The sequence below is a fragment of the Scylla paramamosain genome, chromosome 33 (assembly GCF_035594125.1).
Source record: "Scylla paramamosain isolate STU-SP2022 chromosome 33, ASM3559412v1, whole genome shotgun sequence".
In the NCBI taxonomy this organism is placed as follows: Eukaryota; Metazoa; Arthropoda; class Malacostraca; order Decapoda; family Portunidae; genus Scylla; species Scylla paramamosain.
Genome location: NC_087183.1, coordinates 15997368 through 16021894, shown reverse-complemented (window position 1 = coordinate 16021894; position 24527 = coordinate 15997368). Strand labels below are relative to the sequence as shown.

At 42.3% G+C, this 24527-nt stretch overlaps 2 protein-coding genes across 2 annotated transcripts in view; one reads left to right on the top strand and one right to left on the bottom strand.

Annotated features, from left to right (window-relative positions):
• The first annotated feature begins 274 nt into the window (after nucleotides 1-274).
• LOC135089801 (MTRF1L release factor glutamine methyltransferase-like) lies at nucleotides 275-10213 on the top strand. The gene is made up of 10 exons (XM_063985849.1): nucleotides 275-423; nucleotides 1782-1990; nucleotides 2430-2617; nucleotides 2826-2917; nucleotides 3546-3753; nucleotides 6160-6377; nucleotides 6931-7042; nucleotides 7523-7670; nucleotides 9172-9449; nucleotides 9888-10213. The coding sequence occupies exons 1-8, from the start codon at nucleotides 275-277 to the stop codon at nucleotides 7649-7651; spliced, it is 1305 nt and encodes a 434-aa protein (XP_063841919.1). The 3' UTR covers nucleotides 7652-7670; nucleotides 9172-9449; nucleotides 9888-10213.
• LOC135089798 (xaa-Pro dipeptidase-like) overlaps nucleotides 7863-24527 on the bottom strand; it is a 51239-nt gene continuing 34574 nt past the window's right edge. Inside the window, 7 exon segments of the mRNA XM_063985844.1 lie at nucleotides 7863-8883; nucleotides 9249-9406; nucleotides 9834-10028; nucleotides 10699-10968; nucleotides 11483-11732; nucleotides 14931-14975; nucleotides 17295-17356. Of these exon segments, the coding sequence (XP_063841914.1) occupies nucleotides 8793-8883; nucleotides 9249-9406; nucleotides 9834-10028; nucleotides 10699-10968; nucleotides 11483-11732; nucleotides 14931-14975; nucleotides 17295-17356 (1071 nt within the window). The 3' untranslated portion in view covers nucleotides 7863-8792.

The following is a 24527-nucleotide window of genomic DNA, read 5'->3' as shown; positions in this document are numbered from 1 at the left end:
AAGATGCATCTGCGGAATGAAAGTGGAAGCAAATGGAGGAAGAGGTGCATGAAAATTATAGACGAGTGGATTACAAGTAGTGGGGGATGAAAATGGCTGGGAGGAATCAAAATGAGCGTGAATGGTTGGTGACAAGAGTGGGAGCTGAATGGGATGAGAAAAAATGGAAGAGTGAGATAGACAGAAGTAATGTGTGTGAGGCTGAATAAATGGAAGAATGAGATAGAACGAAGGACCACTCTGGAATGGTAAAAGGAGAAACAGGCCCCGATATATGAAATGTGGTATGATGGAAGCCGAGGGCACAGTGTACGGATGTGAATGCAAGGACTTGCAGATGAGTGGGTCCCGCAGCAAAGTGTGCCAGATGTGTGATGTGGGAGAGGATGAGACGGTGGAGCGTGTGGTACTAGAGTGCGAGAGGTATGAGAGAAACGGGAAAGAGATAATTGCAAATGATTCTAACTGAGTTAGGGCATAACATGAATGAAAGAGTGGAGAAGACAGGAAAGGAACGGATGGTGGTGCTGATGGAGCTGTGTGGAGATACGAATGAAAAGATGATAGAGGCAAAGGGCTTTGGCAGATTGATCGGGACCAGGTGAACAAGAAACACGAGTAAGAGATTAAGTCTTTGCTAGATAAGGAAAAAAGGAAAAGAAGGAGGATAGAAGGAAAGGAGGAAGAGGACAGAGGAAGCGAGGACACGAGAGGAGGAGGGGCGAGGAAGCGAGGACACAAGAAGAGGAGGAGGACATTATTTACATTTCAGCTCACGTGTGGTTTTAGGCTTAGAAGGAATTTGGTCATTTAATAAGTTCTTGCCACATATTTGGTCTATCTGTGTCAAGAAATTGCAAGACTGACGTTCTGTTTGCCTTTTCTTTGTGTAGGTATCTTGTTATCATACGATTGTGATAAACTCAAGCCACGGTCTTGGAGCCAGTGTGTGCCTTTTTTTTCCCCTCTCACCACTCAGCCTTCCACATCTTCTGATCTTTGATAGGTGAACTGAGCGGCATGTAAAATCCATATGAAGGGCGGTGGTTGACTTGATCCACGATCCAGCCCGGGACCCAAATTCTCCACGAGTGCCAAATAGTATCTTTAAAATAGGTACGCACATGTTATTTCCATAATCTCCGATAACTTGTATAGCAATCTGGCTTCTTGCAGTGTTCCTTAGGTGTCTTCTAAGCCCAAAGAAGAACTGACCACAGCTTCCCAAGTGTTAAAAGAATGGTGGAGGCCAATACTGGCTTTTTACAGTTTTCTTATATCCTGTTTTCCTGTTATATATATATATATATATATATATATATATATATATATATATATATATATATATATATATATATATATATATATATATATATATATATATATATATATATATATATATATATATATATATATATATATATATATATATATATATATAAAGGACCACAGCCTCTCCATGTTTGAGGAAGGTGGTGGAGGTGCACAGGCATTCAACAGCTTCTGTTACATTCTGCTTTGGTGTTCAACCAGATAACAGCCTCCCTTTTGAGGTATTATTTCTGTAAACCACATCCTCCAGTTAATCTTTATGTAACTGAATGGTAGGGATCTGTTGGCTCCTTAGGGCTTCCTCTGGCCTGCTGTCATCTTCCAAGTTAAGAGAAAGACTAGCCACAGCCTTCCACTTCACAGGATGAGGATGGTAGTCAGATTAGGAGTCGTAAAGGTGGCCAGCAGGTGTCTTCTTCCTTACTTAACTGCAGCCTTCCACTTCACAGAATGAGGATGGTTGCCAGATTAGGAGTGAGGAGGGTGGTTGGCAGGTGTCACTCTTCCTTTCTCACTGGTCATTTGAGGTACAGTAGCTCCACAAGCCTTAGTCTCACACCTCAGCCTCAGCATCATGACTTCCCCCACCCTCTGCTCTCTGGCCAGGCAGCATCCAGGTGGCTGCTGCCAAGGGAAACAGTCAGGTGCCTTCACACAGGTGAGCACAGTTTGAGACTTGAGAATATGGGTCCTGTCATTAAATCTAAACCTAACTTAATGTTTTAGCCTACCATAGTATAGACCTTGAAGAAAACTAGCACTGAAGGACACCAAGCATTACTTAAAGACCTTTAGGAGTAGAATAATTGTGTTGGTTGTGAATTCCTGGTGGAAGTTTTATACCTAACTGTGCTCTGCTTTGGGAAACTGAGGAACTTACACTTTTAGGAATAGAATAACTGTGGTGGTTGCAAACTCCTGGTGTGGGCATTATATTTTAACTTTACTGTTACTCTCTAAAGTTAAGGGAAATGTGGTTGCAAATTCTTGGTGGAAGTTTGATATGTAACGGTGCTCTTTTGCTCTCAGGTGAAGGGAAATGTGATTGCAAATTCCTGGTGTGGGTATTATATCTAAGTGTGCTGTTACTCTTTCAGGTGAAGGGAATTGTGACCAGGTGACCTCTAGTACAGAAGGACAAGCCACCACTACCACCACTAGCTGTGAGTCCTGCGTGGTGAAGGAGGTGGTGGAGCACTGGACTCGGGAGCTTGCCACAGCGGAGGTCCCAGAGGGGGACCTTGCCGCCCAGCATATCATGGCACACATCCTGGGCATCCACCGGGTGAGTCTTGTTGTGGTGGTGGTGGTGATAATAGTAGTAGTAGTAGAGTTGGCATGCTTATTTCTGCAGTTTCATTCCTTACAGTAGATAGTTATGATCTTTTGTCTTTGATTTTATATTTTGAGTAGCGTTTCAACCACTAAATTATCAGAAATCAAGCTATTGCAATTATAATACTGAAATACGTAATGAGCCTCTTTCTTTGCAGAGTGAACTACAGAGGCCAGCCACAGCAGAGACGGAACTCAGCAAGGAACAGATGGAGGAAGTGGACCGCCTCATGACATGCCGCATTGCAAGGTGAACACAATGGTGACAGGAATGAGGGGCTGAATAATGAGTATAGGGAAGAGGACTGACACTGGACCACCATAACAGAATGATCATGTATGACAGAAGTGAATGGAGAGCGTGAGGAATAACGCGGCCCTGTGACTTCCTAGGAAGGTGCCACACATCGTCTCACACAGGTGTGAGCAATCAGGTGTGGCAGGAGAGGATATTTGCTATGAAGGAGCCTTGTTCTGGACCAGACTGTCCAAGCTGTGTGGCTGATCCCTGTAAAGTGAGGGCAGGAGTGCTTTTTTTGTCTGTTTGGGAACAAAGGGCTGAGTGGTGTGAATGTGAAAGCTACTCCACTTTTAGGAGACAGCTTTGGTACATGCATGTATGTATATCTTTGGGTGTGTATTCAGAGTGCCATGTATCCCAGATTTTCTCTTGGCATTCTTTCTTTTTTAGTTCAATATTGCCTTGTAAGGAGTAGTAGTGTTTCTACAATGTGTTCTTTGTATTCCTGGCATGCTTGTGATCACCTTGTTTGTGTTATACTAAGTATCAGTCACAGTTACAACACCATGAGATCCCTCTCCTGTCTGATAGGTAAATAGTCATGGTTACAGCAGCATCGGATCCCTTGTGCCCCCAGGATGCCACTGCAGTACATCCTGGGCGAGTGGGACTTCCACCGCCTCACCCTCAAGGTGGCGCCACCCGTGTTCATCCCACGGCCAGAGACGGAGGGGTTGGTGGAGCTGGCCATTGAGGTCCTGAGGGAGATGGAGTCACCGCGTGTGCTGGAGATTGGCTGTGGGTCAGGAGCAATCAGTCTGGCCCTGCTCAATGCCCTCCCACAGGTTGGTATTTGACTGACTTCACTAATAACTTTGCTGGTCTGTTTGTATAATTCTCTCTGTATTGTTTGATTGGCATTCAAATTGGCATTGAAAGTTTGGCAACCTTCAAACACGTGTGACTTGGTTATTTTTCAGTGCCAGCATTTTAAACTGTTTTTGGACAAAATTATGGTTTAATATTTGAATATTTCTGACATAAAAATGTGGTAAACTCTACTTTGTTACTTGCTCAATAATGAAGACGAAGATTATCACTGCTGTTGTTGTTGATGAGAGTAGTCGTAAATGCAAAGTCATCAATGGGTAAAGCACATGGCTGTAGCAGGTGTTGGCACTAACAACGGGTAAAGCATGTGGCTGTAGCAGGTGTTGGCAGTAACACACCTGAACACTGCCTAAGGGCACATAATCCTGGATGTGGTCAGTGTCGGTGCCCTCATCATGTTCCTGGTTGGCCACCCCTTTGTGACGTAGTTCATCCTGCTTTTCAAGGAGACCAGTCAACCATGCAAGGGCTTCACTGCAAAGGAACATGGTCAAACTACACAAGCCCTGAACTTTTTTTCTGCGAGTAGCTGGTCATATTCGTACTTTTGCTGCAGGCTAACTTTTGACTGGTCAAACTTGTCCCTTGACCATGGGCCCATTTTTTTTCTGCAGGCACATCTTAACAGTGTTGGCTTGGATGTCCTTGAAGGCATAGTCATTCTTGATGTAGCCCTCAGGATACTCGCATGTCACCACCAGCTGACAGGCTGCAGAGAAAGCACCTTTAGGTGAGGAGTTGTGAGAGACCTTTCACATCACAGAAGTCCTCCCATTTCATCATAATGACGCATAAGCTTCTCTGGATGGTGAACTGATGATCTCAGCATAATTCTGGGAACTGGCAATGAATTCATTCAGCTGCAGTTTCTTCTCAGTAGACTCAAACAGTCTGTCTCAGGGGAGGTGGGAGTGGCCACTCTTAATGAAGATGAGCTTGAACTGCATGAGCTGTTTTGTATACACATGCTGCATTGCCATTAGCAGATGTCCTTGTTTTGCCCTGCACAGCTGTCACAAAAGATGTGGAGTGCAGTGAATTCTTCACCTTGGTCATCCATTTTCAACTTAAGTCTCTTCAGAATGCAGCTAGCTACCTCATCAGAGCCATGTCCACCTGTTACCTCATCCCACAAAAACATTGATCCTTCTTGCTTATTGATGTCATAGATACAGAAATTGCACATCCAAAACTTTCTTTTATAATAGGCAACACCAGCTCTTATTTTTGGGCAGGTGATAGTTTGTTGCAAGTCCATTGCAACAATTTTAACATTGCCATCAGTATCATTAGGTGTGTTCTTTTCTAATTGCTGGAGGAGGGCTGTCAGTACCTTAGCAGTCTCTTGTGTTCCTCAAACTCCTGCTTCAAGGCTGTGACATCCCTGCCACTTTCTTCCACAAACTTAATTTCATTGCCCAGCTTTTCACTTACTGAGCATACATCAGTCTTGGGAGCATTGAACACAATGTTATAGTCCTTTGTGAACACACTCCTGTAGAACTTCTCTGGCAGTTTTTTAGCCTGTGCGTGATGCTGGTATATCCAGCTTGTGTACCAGTTATGCAGTTGGGCAGTGGCACCACAAGCTTCCTCCAATTAATGCCTGTGAGGTGTGTGCAGCTGGGAACATTGACTGGTTGTCACAGGCAATGAACAAATGTTCATGCACAAGCTTGAGTGTCTCCCCACTAATAGCCTTGGCTGACAGTTTTCTGCCATGCTTGTCAGGGACAGGGATGCTAATAGGGGGTTCCTTCCTTTTCAGCATCAGAGTGTCCAACTTTTTCTTGGTGATATCATGAATGGAGGCAAAGGCTTCACGACACCTTACATTTGTAGCATACCTTGATGTAGTACTCTCACTGGCCTTTTACTGTGTTCAACTTTGGTATGCTTTCTTTTCACTGCCACTTTTCACTATCACCACCTACATCCCCTAGATAATCTGAATCATCATCATCAACACTAAGGAAGGAACACTAATTTTTTGTAGGGACTCTATCTTACTTCTAACAATGCAAGGGAGTCACATTCATATCCACTGCCATTGGATAAAAAAGATGAAAATGGTGTTGTATACAATAAACCGAGTCTGGTGAAGAGTGGCATATGACTCCCTTCCTGTGCATGGTGTTTCATTTGATTTTTTTTACATAGGGAAAAGTGTGTGTGTGAAAAACAATTATGTACATGTGTGTAATTAAGGGAAAGAGAAGCAAAAATGCCATAAATCTCTTCATTCTCTGTCTCTCCTAGAATTTAGTTATGACACTAGTTAATAATTTAATGGTAATGATACTACCTAATTTTAGTACAGTTGCATTAAAGTTTGATAATAATGAGTCTACCACATATAGGTGGAGTGTGTGGCAGTGGACCAGAGCAGACATGCTGTGCGGTTGACGGAAAGCAACGCAGTGCAGCTTGGTCTGAAGGAGAGGTTGACGGTGGTTTTGGGGAAGGTGAACAAGGACACTCGGCCACCTCTGCCTCACTCCAGCTATGACCTTGTGGTGTCCAACCCTCCCTACGTCCTCAGGAAAGACCTTATGGGCCTCCAGCCAGAGATCATGATGTAAGTGTGATATCTTGAGAATGTAATTATGAAAAACATGAAAAGTAATGAAAAAAACTATCATAGAGAATATAAATAAGGGGCTTCACTTTAGGGAGAAGTTTATATCCCTCTGCCTTTCATCTTTGCACTAACTTTGACATGCAAAGAATACAGAGCCTTTTGAATCACGATATTACCAGCATCTGTGCAGGATATGATTTTAAACTTTTTTTAAATTTATATTGGTGTAGAGTGCTCCCAAGGTGCTCAGGAAGATGCCAAGGAAACATGGTTGTAACAAGCTTGCTGTATATTATAAAAATACTGAGATGAAGGGAGTGCCAGCCGCCAAGTCTGGCCCCATGGCTAACCAAAGCTTGATTGTCTGAGACGGGACAGAAAAGGTGGGCAGCAGGGAATGCTACTGCTCCCGCCCAAAGCGTACGAAGATGGTGGAACAGTGTGTGGCTGTGTCCGAACTAGGACAAGCAGTATAAAGAATTAAATGTTGATTCTAAGCTGTACAAATTGAATAGTGAGTGAAGGGGTACAGTGTGCATTTACTGGACAGGTATGAGGACTTGAGAGCATTGGATGGGGGCAAGGATGGCCTGGAGGTGATCAAGGCGGTGCTGCTGCACGCTCAACACCTGTTGCTGCCAGGCCGGACGCTGCTGTTGGAGGTGAGGCATTGCTGTGGTGTGAAATAGTCTTCTTTTGGTGTTCTAAAGCATATTTTTGCAGTATTAGTACCCAGGTCAAGAATTTTGGTAAAAATTACTTGATATTGAATAGATGAGAGATGAGCAAAAAATAATGTGGGGAAAAGTTTCTGATTCCTTTTGAAATGTTATATTACTTGGTTGTATTATATACCCTTAGGATTTGAAACATTCATCTTTTAACATTGAAGTTTATCCCATGGTACTGTAATAGTTTGCATGAAGGGTCAATATTTAAGCCTCTCACGGCTATTTGAGACATCTTTCATTAATTATGAACAGCTTTGAACATTAGTTCTTAAGCCTCCTCCAAACATTGTAGAAATGAAATTGTTAAATGATTTTTTTTTCATTCCTTGTAGATTTTGATAAAGATTGCATACTCTTAGTGCTGTGAATTGTTGCTTATGCAGTGAGTGTTAACTGAGTGTTGTGTTCCAGGTGGACTCCTGCCACCCTTACCTGTTGCCAGCCTGGCTGGAGAAGCAAGACCTTCACCTCAAGCTGCAGAAAGTCCACCAAGACTTCAACAACAAGGACAGGGTCATGGAGTTTATTAAGGAAATATAGAGCTCCTTTCAGTGTGTAGGTAAGGGAGCAGCATTCCTGTGTGCTGGTAGGAAGTGTTGGGGTATTAGTGGTGTAGCCTGAGTAGTACAGTAGTTTTTTCCGGGAACATTTGAGGGAATTGTAGCCTGTAGTACTTTGTTTTTTGATGATTGGTAGAAGTTTGTACTCTTGTATTTCTGTTGTCTTGTGGGAGGACAGTGAAATATTGGGATGGTAATTGCTTTTTATTGACCAGTTTAAAAGCCCCACATTTATTACAAAATATGCAATCTCAGTATTCCAAAATATGCATCACAGTTTTATTTATCTTAAGGTCACTGCAACATACATAGCAGTGTTCCCAATACAAAATTGGAGGTTACAGGAGCACAGTACAATACAACTCATGTGTACAACCACACAAAGTATCCTTACCCTTGTAAACACCGAGTCACTTACTGAGTAGTTTGAATATTGTAAACACTGAGTTTTACAGAGTAATTTGAGTAGTTTCATTTGAATATTGTAAACACTGAGTTTCACAGAGTAATGTGAGTAGTTTCTATATAATTGCCATGTGAAACTTGACAAAGGATGTTTTGTGCATTGTATATAATCTGAGTTATTTTAGTAAGGATACTTTTTTTGCATGAGTACATTAACAGTTTAATAATGTCTTCACAACCTTAAGAAGCCTCACTTTAAACTGCTCACATGTTTGGTCTTGCAACTTGCATGCTAAACCTCTTTTCCAAGAGCTTAACGGTTATGGCACAAGTGAACTAATGGTGTAGACAGACAAGCACATTCCCCACACATAAGACATTTGTATCTTGAGCACCAGGCAGTTGTATAAAGTAATACTTGTAGTGTACATAGTAAGTACATATTCCCGGAAAGACTGTAATTGGCACAAGTGTAATGCTGGAGAGGATTGACAGGGTATTTCTTCATTTACTTTGCAAGAACAAATATAATATGGACTAATAAGGTCACTACTCTTTGCCTTAGTATTCAAATCATCTATACCCTTACAATGCCCTCAATCTTGTATGCCATCCTCTAATTAAAATTAAATCTAAGGATAATCATTCCTGTAATGTAATGCCAGTGATTTAGTGTGAAGGAATCCTGAGTGTGGTGCTAAGTGGCCAGGGTCACCTTACTGGCCAAGCTTCTGTTGAGCATGCAGCTGTGGCACAAACACTTCCTCCTGCTGACCCTCTGCCATGAGTGCCTCGATTTCCTCCACGCTGTAAAAGTAAAACGCTTTCATTATTACTGGATTTAGGTGGGCAGCGTAAATGCTGTTATGTTTGCAGTGAATGATAAGCACTGCTGTGTTATTGCAATGTGTGTGCTGTTCCTTGCTTGATACTGTATTAGTTAACTGACACCACACCAATCACTTTAGTCTGTAATGACTCCATTTCATCCAAACAGAGACAGTAGCATTTCACAGTTGTTATACATCGTAGCATTTCACAATTGTTGTACATACTTCATTATAGACAGCAAGCTAAGATGATCAATATTTTCAGATATCTACCCAACAGCAATAAAGAGTTAAATAGAACATTAATCTTGGTGAGAGGCTGCTCTTCACAGGACAACTCACGTGCGAGGGATGGTGTCTCCGGCCAGGTCTTCCATCCCATCAGCTGTGATCACAATGTCGTCCTCAATCCTCACCCCGCCAAAGCCACGGAAACGAGCAATGGCTTCAGGCACCAGGAACTGTGCCTGCTCAGGGTTGGCCAGTGCCTGGTCCAGCAGCTGTGGGGAAGTGGTTGCAGAGTTACTGGACTCATGTACTAAGGTACATTTATTAGCAATTAACTATGAACACAAACTGATGGGGTTATATGGAACTTTAAGGTTAGTGGAGAGAGAGAGAGAGAATGGTGGCTCTCTCTCTCTCTCTCTCTCTCTCTCTCTCTCTCTCTCTCTCTGCTGGTAGCCTCTGTGTCAAGTGAACTTCATTGGCAGATGAACAAATTCTTCTAACTGTTGCCTCGCTCACTTTGGTGGCTTTATATATACTACAAAACCACTTAATTTTGAGGTAGGAAGCACCTGACATGAGGTGTGTCTTGGTGTAAGTGTGGCAGCATCATAAGCTGGGGAATCCCCGAAAATGACAATGCCCAAATGCTCAATTCAAAATGGTCAGACATTTTATTCCCCACAACAGAACACTCACATGGTCAATGAAGTAGCATCCTGGCTCAATAGTAAGCACCATGTTCTCTTCCAGAGTCCTAGCAGTGCGCAGGGAACGGAAGCCAGCAGGTGTGGGGCGCGGCGGGTACTGCTCCAGGTAACCACCCACATCATGCACGTCCAGCCCCAACAAGTGACCCAGGCCATGTGGCATGAACACGGAGCCAAGGTTCACCTGCACCAAAGGAACCACGGTACAACAATTACAAATTGCATCTCACACAATTAGATGGACCTTAAGAATTCCTGGAGACACTCAGAAAAAGGATAACGTGAAGAATTGGAGACCATATGTACATAATGCCTGAAATTCAACCACATAGGATAAAAGCATTATTGAATATATTTTTTCTGCCTTAATCCTGTTTTTTTTTGTTCCTCTGCTTACTGTACCAAAGTGAGAGTCTAGGTGCTATAGTCCATTCACTCATAGCTTGTTACTGGAGTCTAACTACTTTGTAACCTCCCTGATTGCTCCATGTCTCAGCCTGCATATTTCCTGCTCACCTCACATTTGGTCTGTCCACACCAAGAAATTTACTTCTCTTCCCTGTATCTGGACTGCTTAATCCAAGTAGTCCAAGCAGTATCGCACAAATACAGGGAAAAGAAGTAAACCTTTTCATGTAGAGAGGCTATGACTGTGATAAACAGAAAAGCAGACTGAGCTAAGGAGCAATCAGGGAGGTGGTTGCAAAGTAGCTTATGCTCCAGTTGCAAGTTATGAGAGAATGGACTATCTACAAAGAAAAATCCTTATAGTCTTTGACTGCATTCCTCTTAGGGAGAGGAGACAAAAAAAAAAGGGCAGTGATAAAGGTAATTAAAACAGAGTAACACCTCACCTCCATCATCTTGTCCACGTCCCCCTGTACCACACCACCTTCCTTGAGGGCCTCCAGTATCATGCGGTAAGTCAGGCGGTGCATCTCCACCCAGGACACTCCAGGCTGCACTGCCGCCATCACCGCCTTGGATGCCTTCAGTACCGCGTTGTAGATCAGCTTCTGGTCATCAGAGAACTTGCCACTGGCTGGGAAGGAGCAGGTGATGTCGCTGGTGTAGCCATAGTACTCGGCTCCCATATCAAAGAGGCAGATGTCCGTTTCACCCACCTGGAACACACATCACTTCACTATCTGTATATCTTTCACCATACACTTTAGAAGTTTAGGTACAGATGAAAGATGTAGTACTGAAGAATATTAAAGATGAAAATTATGAAAGAAAGGAAGATACAGTTGACAGTAGCAATAAATAACATGAAATGACAAAAGTAAGGAAGGTCCACATAATCATATCAAAAGTTTACAACCTTACTTTTTTACTACTCATGGCAAGGCACAGAATACTTCAGACTTTTCTAGCAATGAACTAAACACACCCACAGACTCTCCAAATCTATTCTCTGCCTCTTACAAGAAGGATAAAGCAAGAAAGCTTGGGTCCTTCACTGACAAGTAGGACAAGCTAGAGAAATGGAATTATGGTAGAACTGTCTGGAAGATAAAAGGGACAGAAACCACTGGAGGAGACTCAAGATGCCAACCTCTGACTCTAGGGAAAAGACGAAAGACAGTATACTACTAGAAATATACCAAGGAAGCAATGACAAGGCAATGAACTCACAGTCCTCAGGTTGGGGTCGCCAGCGTGCCCGTAGTGCAAAGTGGCAGCGTTGCATCCAGAGCCACAGATGTTGGTATAGCCCTGGTGCCGGCATCCCCCATGGTAATAGCTGTGGTGCTGAAAGATGGCCTCCAGCTGGTACTCCTTCATGCCAGGCCGGATCTTGCGCATCACACAGCGATGGGCGGCTGCTGACACACGGGTGGCGAACCTCAGCACCTCCAACTCGGCCTTGGTCTTGTACACTCGGCTGGAAGAGAGGAATATACAATAAAAATGTCCAAAATGCTTCTGGGTCCAGTACTTTATTGAACTGAAGCAAAGGAATGTATGAGAAATTAAGTTTTTCTTTGTTCTGAAAATAGAAAGAGGACTAATACTGTAACACAATACTGTCTTCTTAACCCACCTCACACATTCATTTCACAGCTGCCAATGTCAGAAGATCCAATGCACAAGATGAAAAGCTTTCACTCAGTTTCTATATATTTTAAAAGTACACTCAGATCTAATATTGTTCTAATCAAACATAAGTATGTACACAGGAACAAAACATGACTAGACTGTTGCTATCTTCATCATGTTCTCGATGTAATTCCTGAGCTGTTCAGGATAAATGCGTAGTTTGGTGATCTTGTCTGTCCTGAGACTGACCACCTTGAAGCCACAGTGAATGAGGTGCCTCACCCGCATGGCCTGGGGTCCCACTAGGGTGTCCTCCCCCCGCATGAAGTGTTCTGGGGGATGCATCAACAGGGCATACTTATTGTTGCTCCACCGGAAGGAGTGGAGGGACAGGCGGCCAGCCATGTCTACCACACAGTCCACCACGTACAGGTTTGTGCTGGGGAAGCCAGGAAGGATGGCAGAACGAGTGATGCGCTCCTCGCTGCCCACGATCTCCACAAGTAGCGGATGGATTGTGTTGAGGCAGCGGTAGATGCGAGCATCCCGCCAGAAAGTCTTGGCTGAGTGGTCCCGGGGTAGCAGGGGGCCAGGGTAGTGGGGCGCCTCTAGACACAGGGCCTTGTCCAGCACCATGAGCTTGGTGCGTGCCACTCTCATCTCGGGAGGCTCCAGGGAGTGCACCTTGTCAAAGAAGTAAGGGTTGAACACCTTCTTGATAAAGTTTAAGGGATATCTCTTCAAGTAGACGCAAGACAGCAGGAGGTCAATCATCAAGTCTGGCGGGAACTGCACAAACTTTTCATCCAGGAGCTGCTCCAGTGTGAGGAAAAAGGTGGCTGCATCTGGCGGCTCGTAATTCAGCAGACCAAAGGAGCGGCACACGCTGTTGATCTGTGGCACCGAGAGGTCTCTGGCTCGGCTGCAGAAAAACTGAGAGCTAGCGTCCATGATGGCAGGGTGACGGAGACGCATCTTGACACAGTAGTCCAGCACCACAGACACCAGGCTTGGGTCCTTCACTGACACCCTCTTAGCCTTCATGAACCGCCCCAGTGCTTTCTGGATTTCAGAGTCACAGAAATCAAGGGTCATAAAGCAGTACACCAGCCAGCGAAGGTTTCCCTCTGTCAGGGTGTGAATGTTAAGGCTGGTCCAGCGGGAGAAAATTGGCAGCATCCTGCTATGGCTCATCTTGAGCTGCACCAAGATCTGCAGCATCCTGATCACATCCTCTGAGCCAAGCTGGTGCCACACACTGCCCAGCTTCCTCTCCACCATGTTGTACACATGCTTGCGGCTCTTCTTCAACAGGGGCAGGACGCTCATCACCTCACACACCTCCCTCTCCCCCATCTCTGCTGTCCGGTCTGTCAGCCCCTGCCACAGCTGGTCCAGGTACCTCATCCCCTCCTGCCCCAGGGTGTGGAAGGCTCGGGCCGCCTCACAGATCTGGATGATGCTGAGTCGGCCCTCAGTGACAGCCACCATGCACTCAGTGCACAGCGCCTCCAGATATTTCAGGCGGTCACCCTGGTAGGTGTCCCGCCCCATGGCCCTCAGTGTGTCCACCAGCAGCTGGGGGTCTGAGCTGCTGCACACAGTCTCCACCAGGCGCTTCATCACTGCGCCTCGGATGAAGGTAAACTGGTTCTCCTCCGGGTACTGGTTGATGCCCTGGTTCCTGTACTCAATGTTGTTCTCCAGGTCAAAGATGCGACGAATGACAGCCAGCGCCACAACAGGAGTCACCTCTGCCTCAGGACACACCTCCAGCAGCTGCAGCACCTCGCTCACCTTGTTGCACCGCATGAACCCCAGGATCATCTCCTGCTCCTCCTCAAAGTTGATGTTCTTGAACAGGTTCCTGGACACCTGGGGGATCTCCAGGCCCAGCCCACCCAGCCGCTGGCCGGCCTGCCCCTTCCCCACCACGCGGAACTCTCCATTGATGATGCGGACCACTGCAGGCAGCTCCTCGATGGTGGTGCCATCCTGCAGCAACACAGTGGTGTTGCCAATGCTCTTATCTGACTCCTTCCTCACGCCCACTGAGCTGTGCAGCCCCCGGGCCAGGCTTGGGAGCCACACATGGCTTCGCAGGGTGCTGGCGGGTGACCACCCCCTCACCCCTGCCATCATCACCCACTGGCCTCACCTAAGCTGTCACCTGCAAGGCTAGTTCCCCCACATCACGACACACCTCGTACAATACCAGGGAGGCCCGGTGGTGGCAGTTCAGCTTAACCCGTAGTGCCTTAGGCCTACACACAATACAGGCAGGGCACACATAGGGCAGGGTGAGGCCAGACACCCGTGCCGTGCGTCACCTTGGCCAGGTAATCACTCCATAACAAGTGTTCCCGTCACTACTTGTGAGATATGGAGCAGAAGTGGCCTGTGGTGATGCAGGGCCAGGTACAAGCACCACGCAAGCACCACACAGGCAGCACGGGTATCAGGAAATGACAGAAACAGTCGGCGTGCAGAGCTGCACCCGTCCCTCGATCAGCTGGTGCCTCGCTATGGTTCCTCACGTAGCCTGTAGCCACCCTCGCCTCCTTTACCTAACACTTTGTATAACCTTTTACATCACCACACACTAGCCACACCAAACCGCGACAACCATAACGAAATTAATACATGCATAAATATCCGTGCAGGAACATAGAAATTCCTTAAAACTTCTTTATTTCATCATAATGTTATCATCTAAACAGCACAAATATAAAAATTTATCTCTTCCGCTATTTTGTCCTACGCAGGTGACTAAATTAACGGAAAATTACGTAAATAAAACTACTAACACACCCATAGTTAAAGGTGCTATCATAAATACGTATTATGTAAATCACTTGGTCTTGTATAAACTAGTGACGTAATGATCAGCTGATATGACTCACAGAGAACTTAAACTTATAAGAGGGCAGACTAAACTAAACTTGACCACCATTTTTTTTTCTTCCCTCTCTCTCTCTCTCTCTCTCTCTCTCTCTCTCTCTCTCTCTCTCTCTCTCTCTCTCTCTCTCTCTCATGCACTTACCATTCCGCAATCTCGTCATGCAGTAGTGTATTGTTCACGTTGAATCTGCGGAAGAGAGATAAAGAGGGCGTTAAAATGGGGACGATCACGTGATGTCTCCGTGGTCTGTTGTGCCCTCTGACAGACAGAAAGACAGACAGGCATATATATATATATATATATATATATATATATATATATATATATATATATATATATATATATATATATATATATATATATATATATATATATATATATATATATATATATATATATATATATATAGATAGATAGATAGATAGATAGATAGATAAACAGACACACAGACAGGTAGATATATAGACAGACAGGCAGAAAGACAAATAAGTAGATAGATATATAGATAATTACATTAGCAGGTAGGTAAGCAGATAAGTGGTTGGATAAATGCACAATAAGAATACAAATAGATAAAATGATAGCTATTGGCTGATACGTAGAAAGACAGATAGATAAACAGACAGATAAATTGATAGTACATAAATATAAACAAATAGATAAACACATACGGATAGGTAGATCGACTGATAAACACAGAGACAAATGAAAGACACAAACAGACAGGCATATAACCGATGGACAGACAGACCCACATCATGAAAGTTAATTAGACAAACAACTAAAAAAATAACTTTAAACTCAACATCCTGACCTAACGCAATCTACTTTCAAATATCTCAGCTGTATCTAGTAGTAGTAGTAGTAGTAGTAGTAGTAGTAGTAGTAGTAGTAGTAGTAGTAGTAGTAGTAGTAGTAGTAGTAGTAGTAGTAGTCATAGTAGTACAGTAAAATCCCTCTTATCCGGCATCAACGGGGCCGCCGACATGTCGGATACCAGAAGTTGCCGGATACTTGAATAGAAGCGAAATTATGTCCACAATCACCACCCTACACTCACGCATCTTACCATAACAAAGATCAGCTGCGTAAGTGTAAGCACAACACGCTTCCTCTTTTCTACAACTTTAGGCATGATGAAGGCGATAAACAGTGCACACGCGGGACTGAGTCACTGAGTAAACACAGTGCAGTGGGCCACAGGTGGCGCGAAGCAGTGGGCTCTGGTGGTGAGGGGACAAAGTATGCCTCGCGCGGGAATTTTAATCGATTTTATGAGTACACATTGATTTTTTTATTGATTTTAAGGCTTGGGGAAAAATGTGCCGGATACTTGAAGCTGCCGGATGAGAGGGATTTTACTGTAGTAGCAATTTACAGAATCCTGCCACTATGCTGCAGTTTAAGTATAAGATCTGTGTCAAAAGTAAAGTACAAGTAGTAGCAGCAATAGGGAGTAAGTGGTAGGTAATAGTAGAAGTAGTAATAGTAGTAGTAGCAGCAGCATCGAGTTTTAGCAATATGCAGTAGTCTAGATTTAAAGATCCCTGAGCCGATACAAAAAGTAGTTATGCAAGTAAGAACCACAATCTTATATATTGACCACACTGCGACAGACTCAGCTCACGAGAATGCTGAAGGAAAACAATATAGGAAGACTGCGTGCATTCAACGAGAGGAAGCCGACAAGGTGTGTAGGTGTGCCAGAAATAAGATAACATTAGGTAGGTGGTGACTGAGGCTAAACTGAATGAAGTAAATACGTGGTGAGAAACGATGATTTTGACTCTAATGATTTAAATAACACAAAGAATGAAAAGGAGGAAAAAAATCTTACTATTTCTTGAGTGTAGAAGGGTAGGCGAACATAACAAAAATACTAAAAATATTTGAGGTAGCCCCCACCCGCTCTCTCTCTCTCTCTCTCTCTCTCTCTCTCTCTCTCTCTCTCTCTCTCTCTCTCTGATAAAAACTAGATTATCCACCATCACAACATTATAGGAAAAAAAAAAAGCTATCAAAACCGGACAGGTACACACATAAACACACTTTCTTTTTTTTTACTTAACCTTTCCTGTTGATTGTGTCCACAACATATGACGGGCATTTTCCCTCTTTATTTATTTATTTATTTATTTTTTGTTATCATTACTATTACTATTCTTTCTTTACATATCTAATACTTCTATTTTTTTGTGCTAACTCTGAACTATCTTTTATTCTTTCTCCCTTCCTTCCGTCATTTCTTTCTATTTATATTACTTTTTTTCTTTAACTTAGCTACTGAACACACCTCAAATACCATATAACTGAAAGACCACAGGATTGAGAGTAAACTTGTGTTGGTGGCTTAAACTACTTCATTAACCAAGATACCCCCCTCCTCTCAAAGGCAGCTCCCAGTGTTGTCTTGCTGGTGGCCTCGCCCCTATTAGACACCATAAGTACCATATCATTATAAAAAGACCACAAGAATGACTGAGAGCAAACTAGTGGTGGTGGTACCTGGATATTCCATCAAAGGCAGCCTCCAGTGTTGTCTTTCCGCTGTCAGTGTTCACGCCGCGCTACAAGGAGAGGAAAGTCACGTAAATAACACACATGGGTAAGAAAGGTATTATTCATGTTGGTATGTACACTAACGAATATAAGTGATGCTCATTACTAGACAGAGTTGAGAAAAAATGGTTGTGTTAAAGGGGGGACTACGATAATGATGATGATGATGATGATAATAATAATAATAATAATAATAATAATAATAATAATAATAATAATAATAATAATAATGAGAAGAAGAAGAAGAAGAAGTTATTCAATACGAAAAGGAGAAAGGAACAAATAACACACACACACACACACACACACACACACACACACACACACACACATTATGTACCGTTTCTTGCGTGGGGAAGGAGAGAGGAACACAAAGGAAATAAAACGCCTCAGAAACGATCAAGGAACCAAAGGGAAAAGAGAGAAAATGGGAAAGAGGATTGGATTAATGACTGAAGGAGATCAAGAATTAGAGGGAAAGAAAGAAGAAAGACGACAAAGAACACGAGAGAGAGAGAGAGAGAGAGAGAGAGAGAGAGAGAGAGAGAGAGAGAGAGAGAGAGAGAGAGAGAGAGAGAGAGAGAGAGAGAGAGAGAGAGAGAATGACGTACGAGTTTCTTTTCCGACACACACGCACACACCTTCCCCTCGTTGAACATACAAAGCAACAAGGAAAATAACTGAAGATTCCGAACAGTTTTCCTATTGTCAAAACATACATACAGATGGTGTTGCGACGTACTGTACATACATACATACATACATACATACATACACATACATACACACATACACACGTGCTCAATGCGTCATTCTCTCTCTCTCTCTCTCTCTCTCTCTCTCTCTCTCTCTCTCTCTCTCTCTCTCTCTCTCTCTCTCTCTCTCTCTCTGCCCTTTTCTTCTTATCTCCATTTATTTATCTACTTATTTTTTCCTCAATTTGCGTCAATCGTCTCTCTCTCTCTCTCTCTCTCTCTCTCTCTCTCTCTCTCTCTCTCTCTCTCTCTCTCTCTCTCTCTCCTCTGATTCCTCCTTAACCTCCTCCTGCTGCTCCTCCTCTACGCCACAGGGAGCAAGGCGTGGCGAGGAGGAGGAGGAGGAGGAGGCCTTTGACCAGAGAGAGAGAGAGAGAGAGAGAGAGAGAGAGAGAGAGAGAGAGAGAGAGAGAGAGAGAGAGAGAGAGAGAGAGAGAGAGAGATGCCAACCCACACGTGCGCACTCACAACTCCTTTATCAACGTGGATTTCCAGAAAGTTCAGAACGTTTCTTGACCTCTCGTAATAAAGGAAGTTTACAAAGTTATTTACGTATATGCAATGGTTCTGACACTCTTTGTTCTCTCTGCGTCTCTGGTGAGTTTGAAAATTAGTGAGGGCTGTGAGGATAAAGAGTATGTGTTTGTGTTTACCGGTATAAGAAATTTTAAATAGAGGACGTTGCAAGGGTGTCGGTTATAAGGGGATACAGCATACAAGAGTGTGTTATGGGTAGGTTTAGCGGGGAGATTTTGTGAGCGATATAAGGGGCGTGTGTTATGAGCAGGGAAGAACTGGTGGTTTGAAATAGTGAGGGTGTGCGTTGTAAGGATATTATGAAGTAATGGGCCATGTTCTGAAACCGTTCTGCGCCGCATCTCCACTACATTCAAAATGCTCCACGTTGTTGAAGTTACACTGGTTTTCAAGTTTTTTTTTTTTATTTATTTTTTTTTCTTATGGTTCTAGTGACGTATTAGCGAGATTTCTACATTATTTACAGAAACACTCGAGGAAATCTGGTCAATCATCTCTGGCTTTTGAAAATAGTCGTGGCGAAAGAGCCAAGCGTTTCACAATACAGAATATGGGATTATGGGTAGGTAACGTTTGGTGGTAAGAAGAGTGTTTGGTATTAAGAGGCATGAATCTCTCTCTCTCTCTCTCTCTCTCTCTCTCTCTCTCTCTCTCTCTCTCTCTCTCTCGAATAAACAAACATTCTTAACCGGTCTATAATATCAAATGTGTTCACCCATACATACATTCATACCTTTTGTTTGCTTATTTACTTTGATTTTTAACGAGGCCAAGAGCGGTATTCTGCATAACAACAACACTAACATCATCATCAATAATCACAGGAACAACACCTACTACTACTACTACTACTACTACTACTACTACTACTACTATTAAACATATACACACTACCATAAAAAAAATAACTAATATTTACAACATATTCTACGTAGTCATGCATATTAAACAACAACAACAACAACAACAACAACAACAACAACAACAAAGTCACTCGGCCTTCCTGGAGTTACTGCTAAGGTTATAATTATAGCAGCAACACTCAAAACATTTCCGGATAGCGATGTAATGGTATAATTGTAGCGGGAAACGCCTACATATTTCCGCCCTTACTGTGAAATATGTAAACAAAAAAAATTTCTGCACATTCTCTCTCTCTCTCTCTCTCTCTCTCTCTTGATGTTGCTGATGTTTTCATGATGCTAGCCATATTTTAAGTTTCTTCAACAATTATGAGGAAAAACAGCCATGAAAACAAAACTTATAGTCTCTGTGGTCTTTAAAAGTAATGAGAGAGAGAACAAGGCCTCTGATAATACAAGCGCTGTCTCAAACGTCCCTTAATTCCCCGGTGTCCTTAGAAAAGTGGAATGTGTCCGTATCATCAAACATTTCATTGTATTGTCTGAACTGTATCTAACAAGCGGAAGTTAATGATGGTTTTCAAGGGTGTTTTCATGCATCTAGTGATAGTTTAACAAGGATTTTACGTCATCAGTTGAAGAAAACACCCATGAAAACCAGGCTAATTATCTCTGTGGCCTTCACAAGTTACGTTTTTGAGAGACTAAAAGCGTTACGAATACAAGGTCTCTCTATTCCAAGCATTCCTTCCTACGTGCCTGGTTGCCATTAGAGGCTCAGTGTGTGGCAGTGTTCATAACATATCAACCTCTTTATCAAACATTTCAGTGCATTATCTATACTATATCTAACAAACTCATGTGGAAGTTACTGGCGATTTTCAAGCGTTATCATGATTCTAGTGAAGGCTTAGGAAGGATTCCACGCCATCAACGGAAGAAAACACTAATCATCTCTGCGTTCTTTAAATAAAACTAAGGAAAGAAAACACAAAACGTTAAGAAAAAAAATAAATAAATAATTAAAAAATCATCAGAACCTCAGCACGTGGTCAGTATTCATAGCATACATAAATAAATAAAGGATGTGTGTGTATTTTTATTAGTCGAGGCGCCACACGGCCCTGGCCCGCCTGCAGCCTGCCACCAGCCCGCACCACGCTGTTAGGGCCACATAAGACTGGTTGCTGCTGCTGCTGCTACCACCACCACCACCACTACCACCACGCTCCCAGACTGCTGATGTTTTGATACGTATGTGACGGTGTATTGCGTCTTAGCTTTTGTTTGTTCTGCTTACTGTGTGTGTGTGTGTGTGTGTGTGTGTGTGTGTGTGTGTGTGATGGGTGAGTTGTGAGTTTGTCTTTTCTTTTTTACATTCTTTTATTAAGACTTGTTTAGGTATGTTTTTTTTTTGTTGTGGGGGTGTTATTTATTTGTCTGTTTTAATTGTTTTGAGTGTTTTTTCGCGTTTTTTTTTTTTTTACTTTTACAACTGTTTATCTATTCATTATTTTTTATCATAGTGTTATTTATTCCTTTCATTAATTTAACCCTCCTTCAGTATATACGGAAACAAGACCTCAGTACAAGTTTACTTACTTATTTATTTATCAATTCATGTTTGTCACAGTGCTATCCATTTATTTTATTAATTAGCCTTTTTTTTTAGTCTCTACGGAAACAAACCTTCAGTACAACAAGTCTGCTGCTGTGAGTGAGTGAGAGTGAATGGCAGAATCTTACGTATTAACACAAAACGTACTGGGTCACTCTTATCACTCTCTCACACGTATTTAGCACGGGAAGCTCACTAAGAGACCATGGGTAGGGTGTGTTTAGGTACGAACGTGTGAGGGTACGTGTGTGTGTGTGTGGGTACGTGTGTGTGTGTGTGTGTGTGTGTGTGTGTGTGTGTGTGTGTGTGTGTGTGTGTGTGTGTGTGTGTGTGTGTGTGTGTGTGTGTGTGTGTGTGTGTTACGTAAGGTTAATTATTTTAGAGGCGGTTAAGTAAGTCTCTTTTCAAGTTGTTGCTGTTGTTGTTGTTGTTCATTTCATTTCCTATAATATTTTCTAGCATATTGTCAGTTTTGAATATAAATTTCACCTATTTATTTATTTATTTTTTTTATTTATCTATTCATTATTAATTATATATTTTTTTCTAAGTAACATGTAACTTCCCAGACTTTTTTTTTACTTTCGAGTTGTAATATATCCTTGACTGACCTTCAACATTAGTATAAATAATTCCAAGCTTCTTTATTATTATTATTATTATTATTATTATTATTACTATTATCATGTAGTATAGTCAATTTTTCTGATCTTTCTAATATATATGCAAGTTTCACATTTTCACGTTTTTCTTCAATATTATGTAAGTCTCTTCAACCTTGTCCTTCATTTTTATTTTATTTCTTTGTAAGTGTGTGCACCAGGCTAGAATGTGTGTGTGTGTGTGTGTGTGTGTGTGTGTGTGTGTGTGTGTGTGTGTGTGTGTGTGTGTGTGTGTGTGTGTGTGTGTGTGTGTGTGTGTGTGTGTGTGTGTGTGTGTGCATACATTCTCCCATGGCCCAACCACGTAGTAAGCATAAGCAACCTTGCCTTAAACCTGACGTAAAGAAACACACACACACACACACACACACAGGATGGGGAGAGGGGCGAGAAGCAGGGTACGCATTCTGCTGGGTGATGCTGATAGTTCATAATGCAACACACACACATACACACACACACACACACACACACACACACACACACACACACACACACACACACACACACACACACACACAGCGCCATCGTCATCTCTTGCATACGCTACGTGACCATTTCGTCTTTGCATACTGAAGAAGAAGAAGAAGAAGAAGAAGAAGAAGAAGAAGAAGAAGAAGAAGAAGAAGAAGAAGAAGAAGAAGAAGAAGAAGAGGCAACCACAAGAACTACTACTACTACTACTACTACTACTACTACTACTACTACTACTATAAACCTAACCAGTCTTTTACCTAAACAAGTCTTTTCTACTATTTACAAGTGTTTCCTCATCTTTATATATATATATATATATATATATATATATATATATATATATATATATATATATATATATATATATATATATATATATATATATATATATATATATATATATATATATATATATATATATATATATATATATATATTTTTTTTTTTTTCTTTTATGTAAGAAGGACACTGGCCAAGGGCAACAAAAATCAATAAAAAAAATGCCCACTGAAATGCCAGTCCCGTAAAAGGGTCAAGGCAGTGGTCAAAAATTGGTGGATAAGTGTCTTGAAACCTCCTTCTTGAAGGAATTCAAGTCATAGGAAGGTGTGTGTGTGTATATATATATATATATATATATATATATATATATATATATATATATATATATATATATATATACACACACACACACACACACACACACACACACACACACACAAGTCTTTCCTCACATTTACAAGTCTTTTTTTTTTACCGTGAGCAAGCTTTTTTTTTGTAATTTTTACGTCTTTTCTCATCCAAACAAGTCTTTTTTTTTTCTTAGCTTTATAAGTCTTTCCTTGCTTATATCAGTCTTCTAGCTTTTACGAGCCTTTCCCTACCTATACAAGTCTTTCTTCTGATATTTACAAATCTTCCTTTGTCCATACAAACCTCATTTCAGCCCACATAACCAAAAGGGAAAATAGGAAAGGTGAGCAGGCCTTTATCTAACCTAAGTAAGTTGTTTTCGTAATCCATAGAAGCAAAAGAAAACGGAGTAGAGGAAGGAGGGAATGGTTATATAAATGAACAAACAGATAGATATAAAAGGCACACGGCAGAACCACGCTTTCTGCTTCTAAAAATAAACTGCTTAGGGATAAAAACCTGATTGGGTTACGCAATAAGCACCTAACACACACACACACACACACACACACGATAACTACGTACACCCAATATCAAACACACACACACACACACACACACACACACACACACACACACAGACAAACAGACATGCATCGAACAAGCTTATATCAACAAGGGTGACATTATTATTGGGGCCAGGGAGCGTTGTGCTGGTCTGGCCCCTCAAGGACAGGCCGTGGTGGTGGTGGTGGTGGTGGTGGTCGTGGTGCAACTATATATATATAAACATTTGGCTGCTCCTACCACGGCGAACCCACGTGAAACTGTATGTCTGGAGGTGGTGGTAGTAGTAATAGTAGTAGTAGTAGTAGTAGTAAAGCAAGTATTTTCTTTTAAGTACTACTACTACTATTATGATATTCCTCCTCCCATTACAGCAGCAGCAGCAGCAGCAGCAACAACAACAACAACAGTTACTACTACTACTACTACTACTACTACTAATAATAATAATAATAATAATTATGAACCCAAACTTCCTAATAAAATAACAGTGGTAAAGATATTAGTGCTTACAACAACAACAACAACAACAACAACAACAACTACTACTACTACTACTACTACTACTACTACTACTACTACTACTACAACGAAGCTTAGTCTGGCCTGAGTGTTACTACATTCAGCAAAACTACTATTATAAGAATTGTGGGTATGCTAAACACAGCCCCTCCCCCCCCTCTCTCTGGGAACACTTTCCGATGCGGCAGAAGTGGAGCATCGCACAGTACAGAGAGAGAGAGAGAGAGAGAGAGAGAGAGAGAGAGAGAGAGAGAGAGAGAGAGAGAGAGAGAGAGAGAGAGAGAGAGGACCCAGCCCCCATGATTAACCTATTGTCACATCATGAGCCTACAAAACCATTCCCAGTAAGTCTCCAGTGTGCCAAGGCTTCCCGTGCGACGCCCCTTGCAAGCAGCAGTGAAAGCAGTGACAAATACTTAAATATAAGGATAAAAGCACGTCACTGGTTCTTAGAAGGGAAAAATATAAGGCAAATTCCTGAAGTGGGCAACCCGTACCCTCCACCTCCTGCTCCTCCTCCTCCTCCTCCTCCTCCTCCTCCTCCT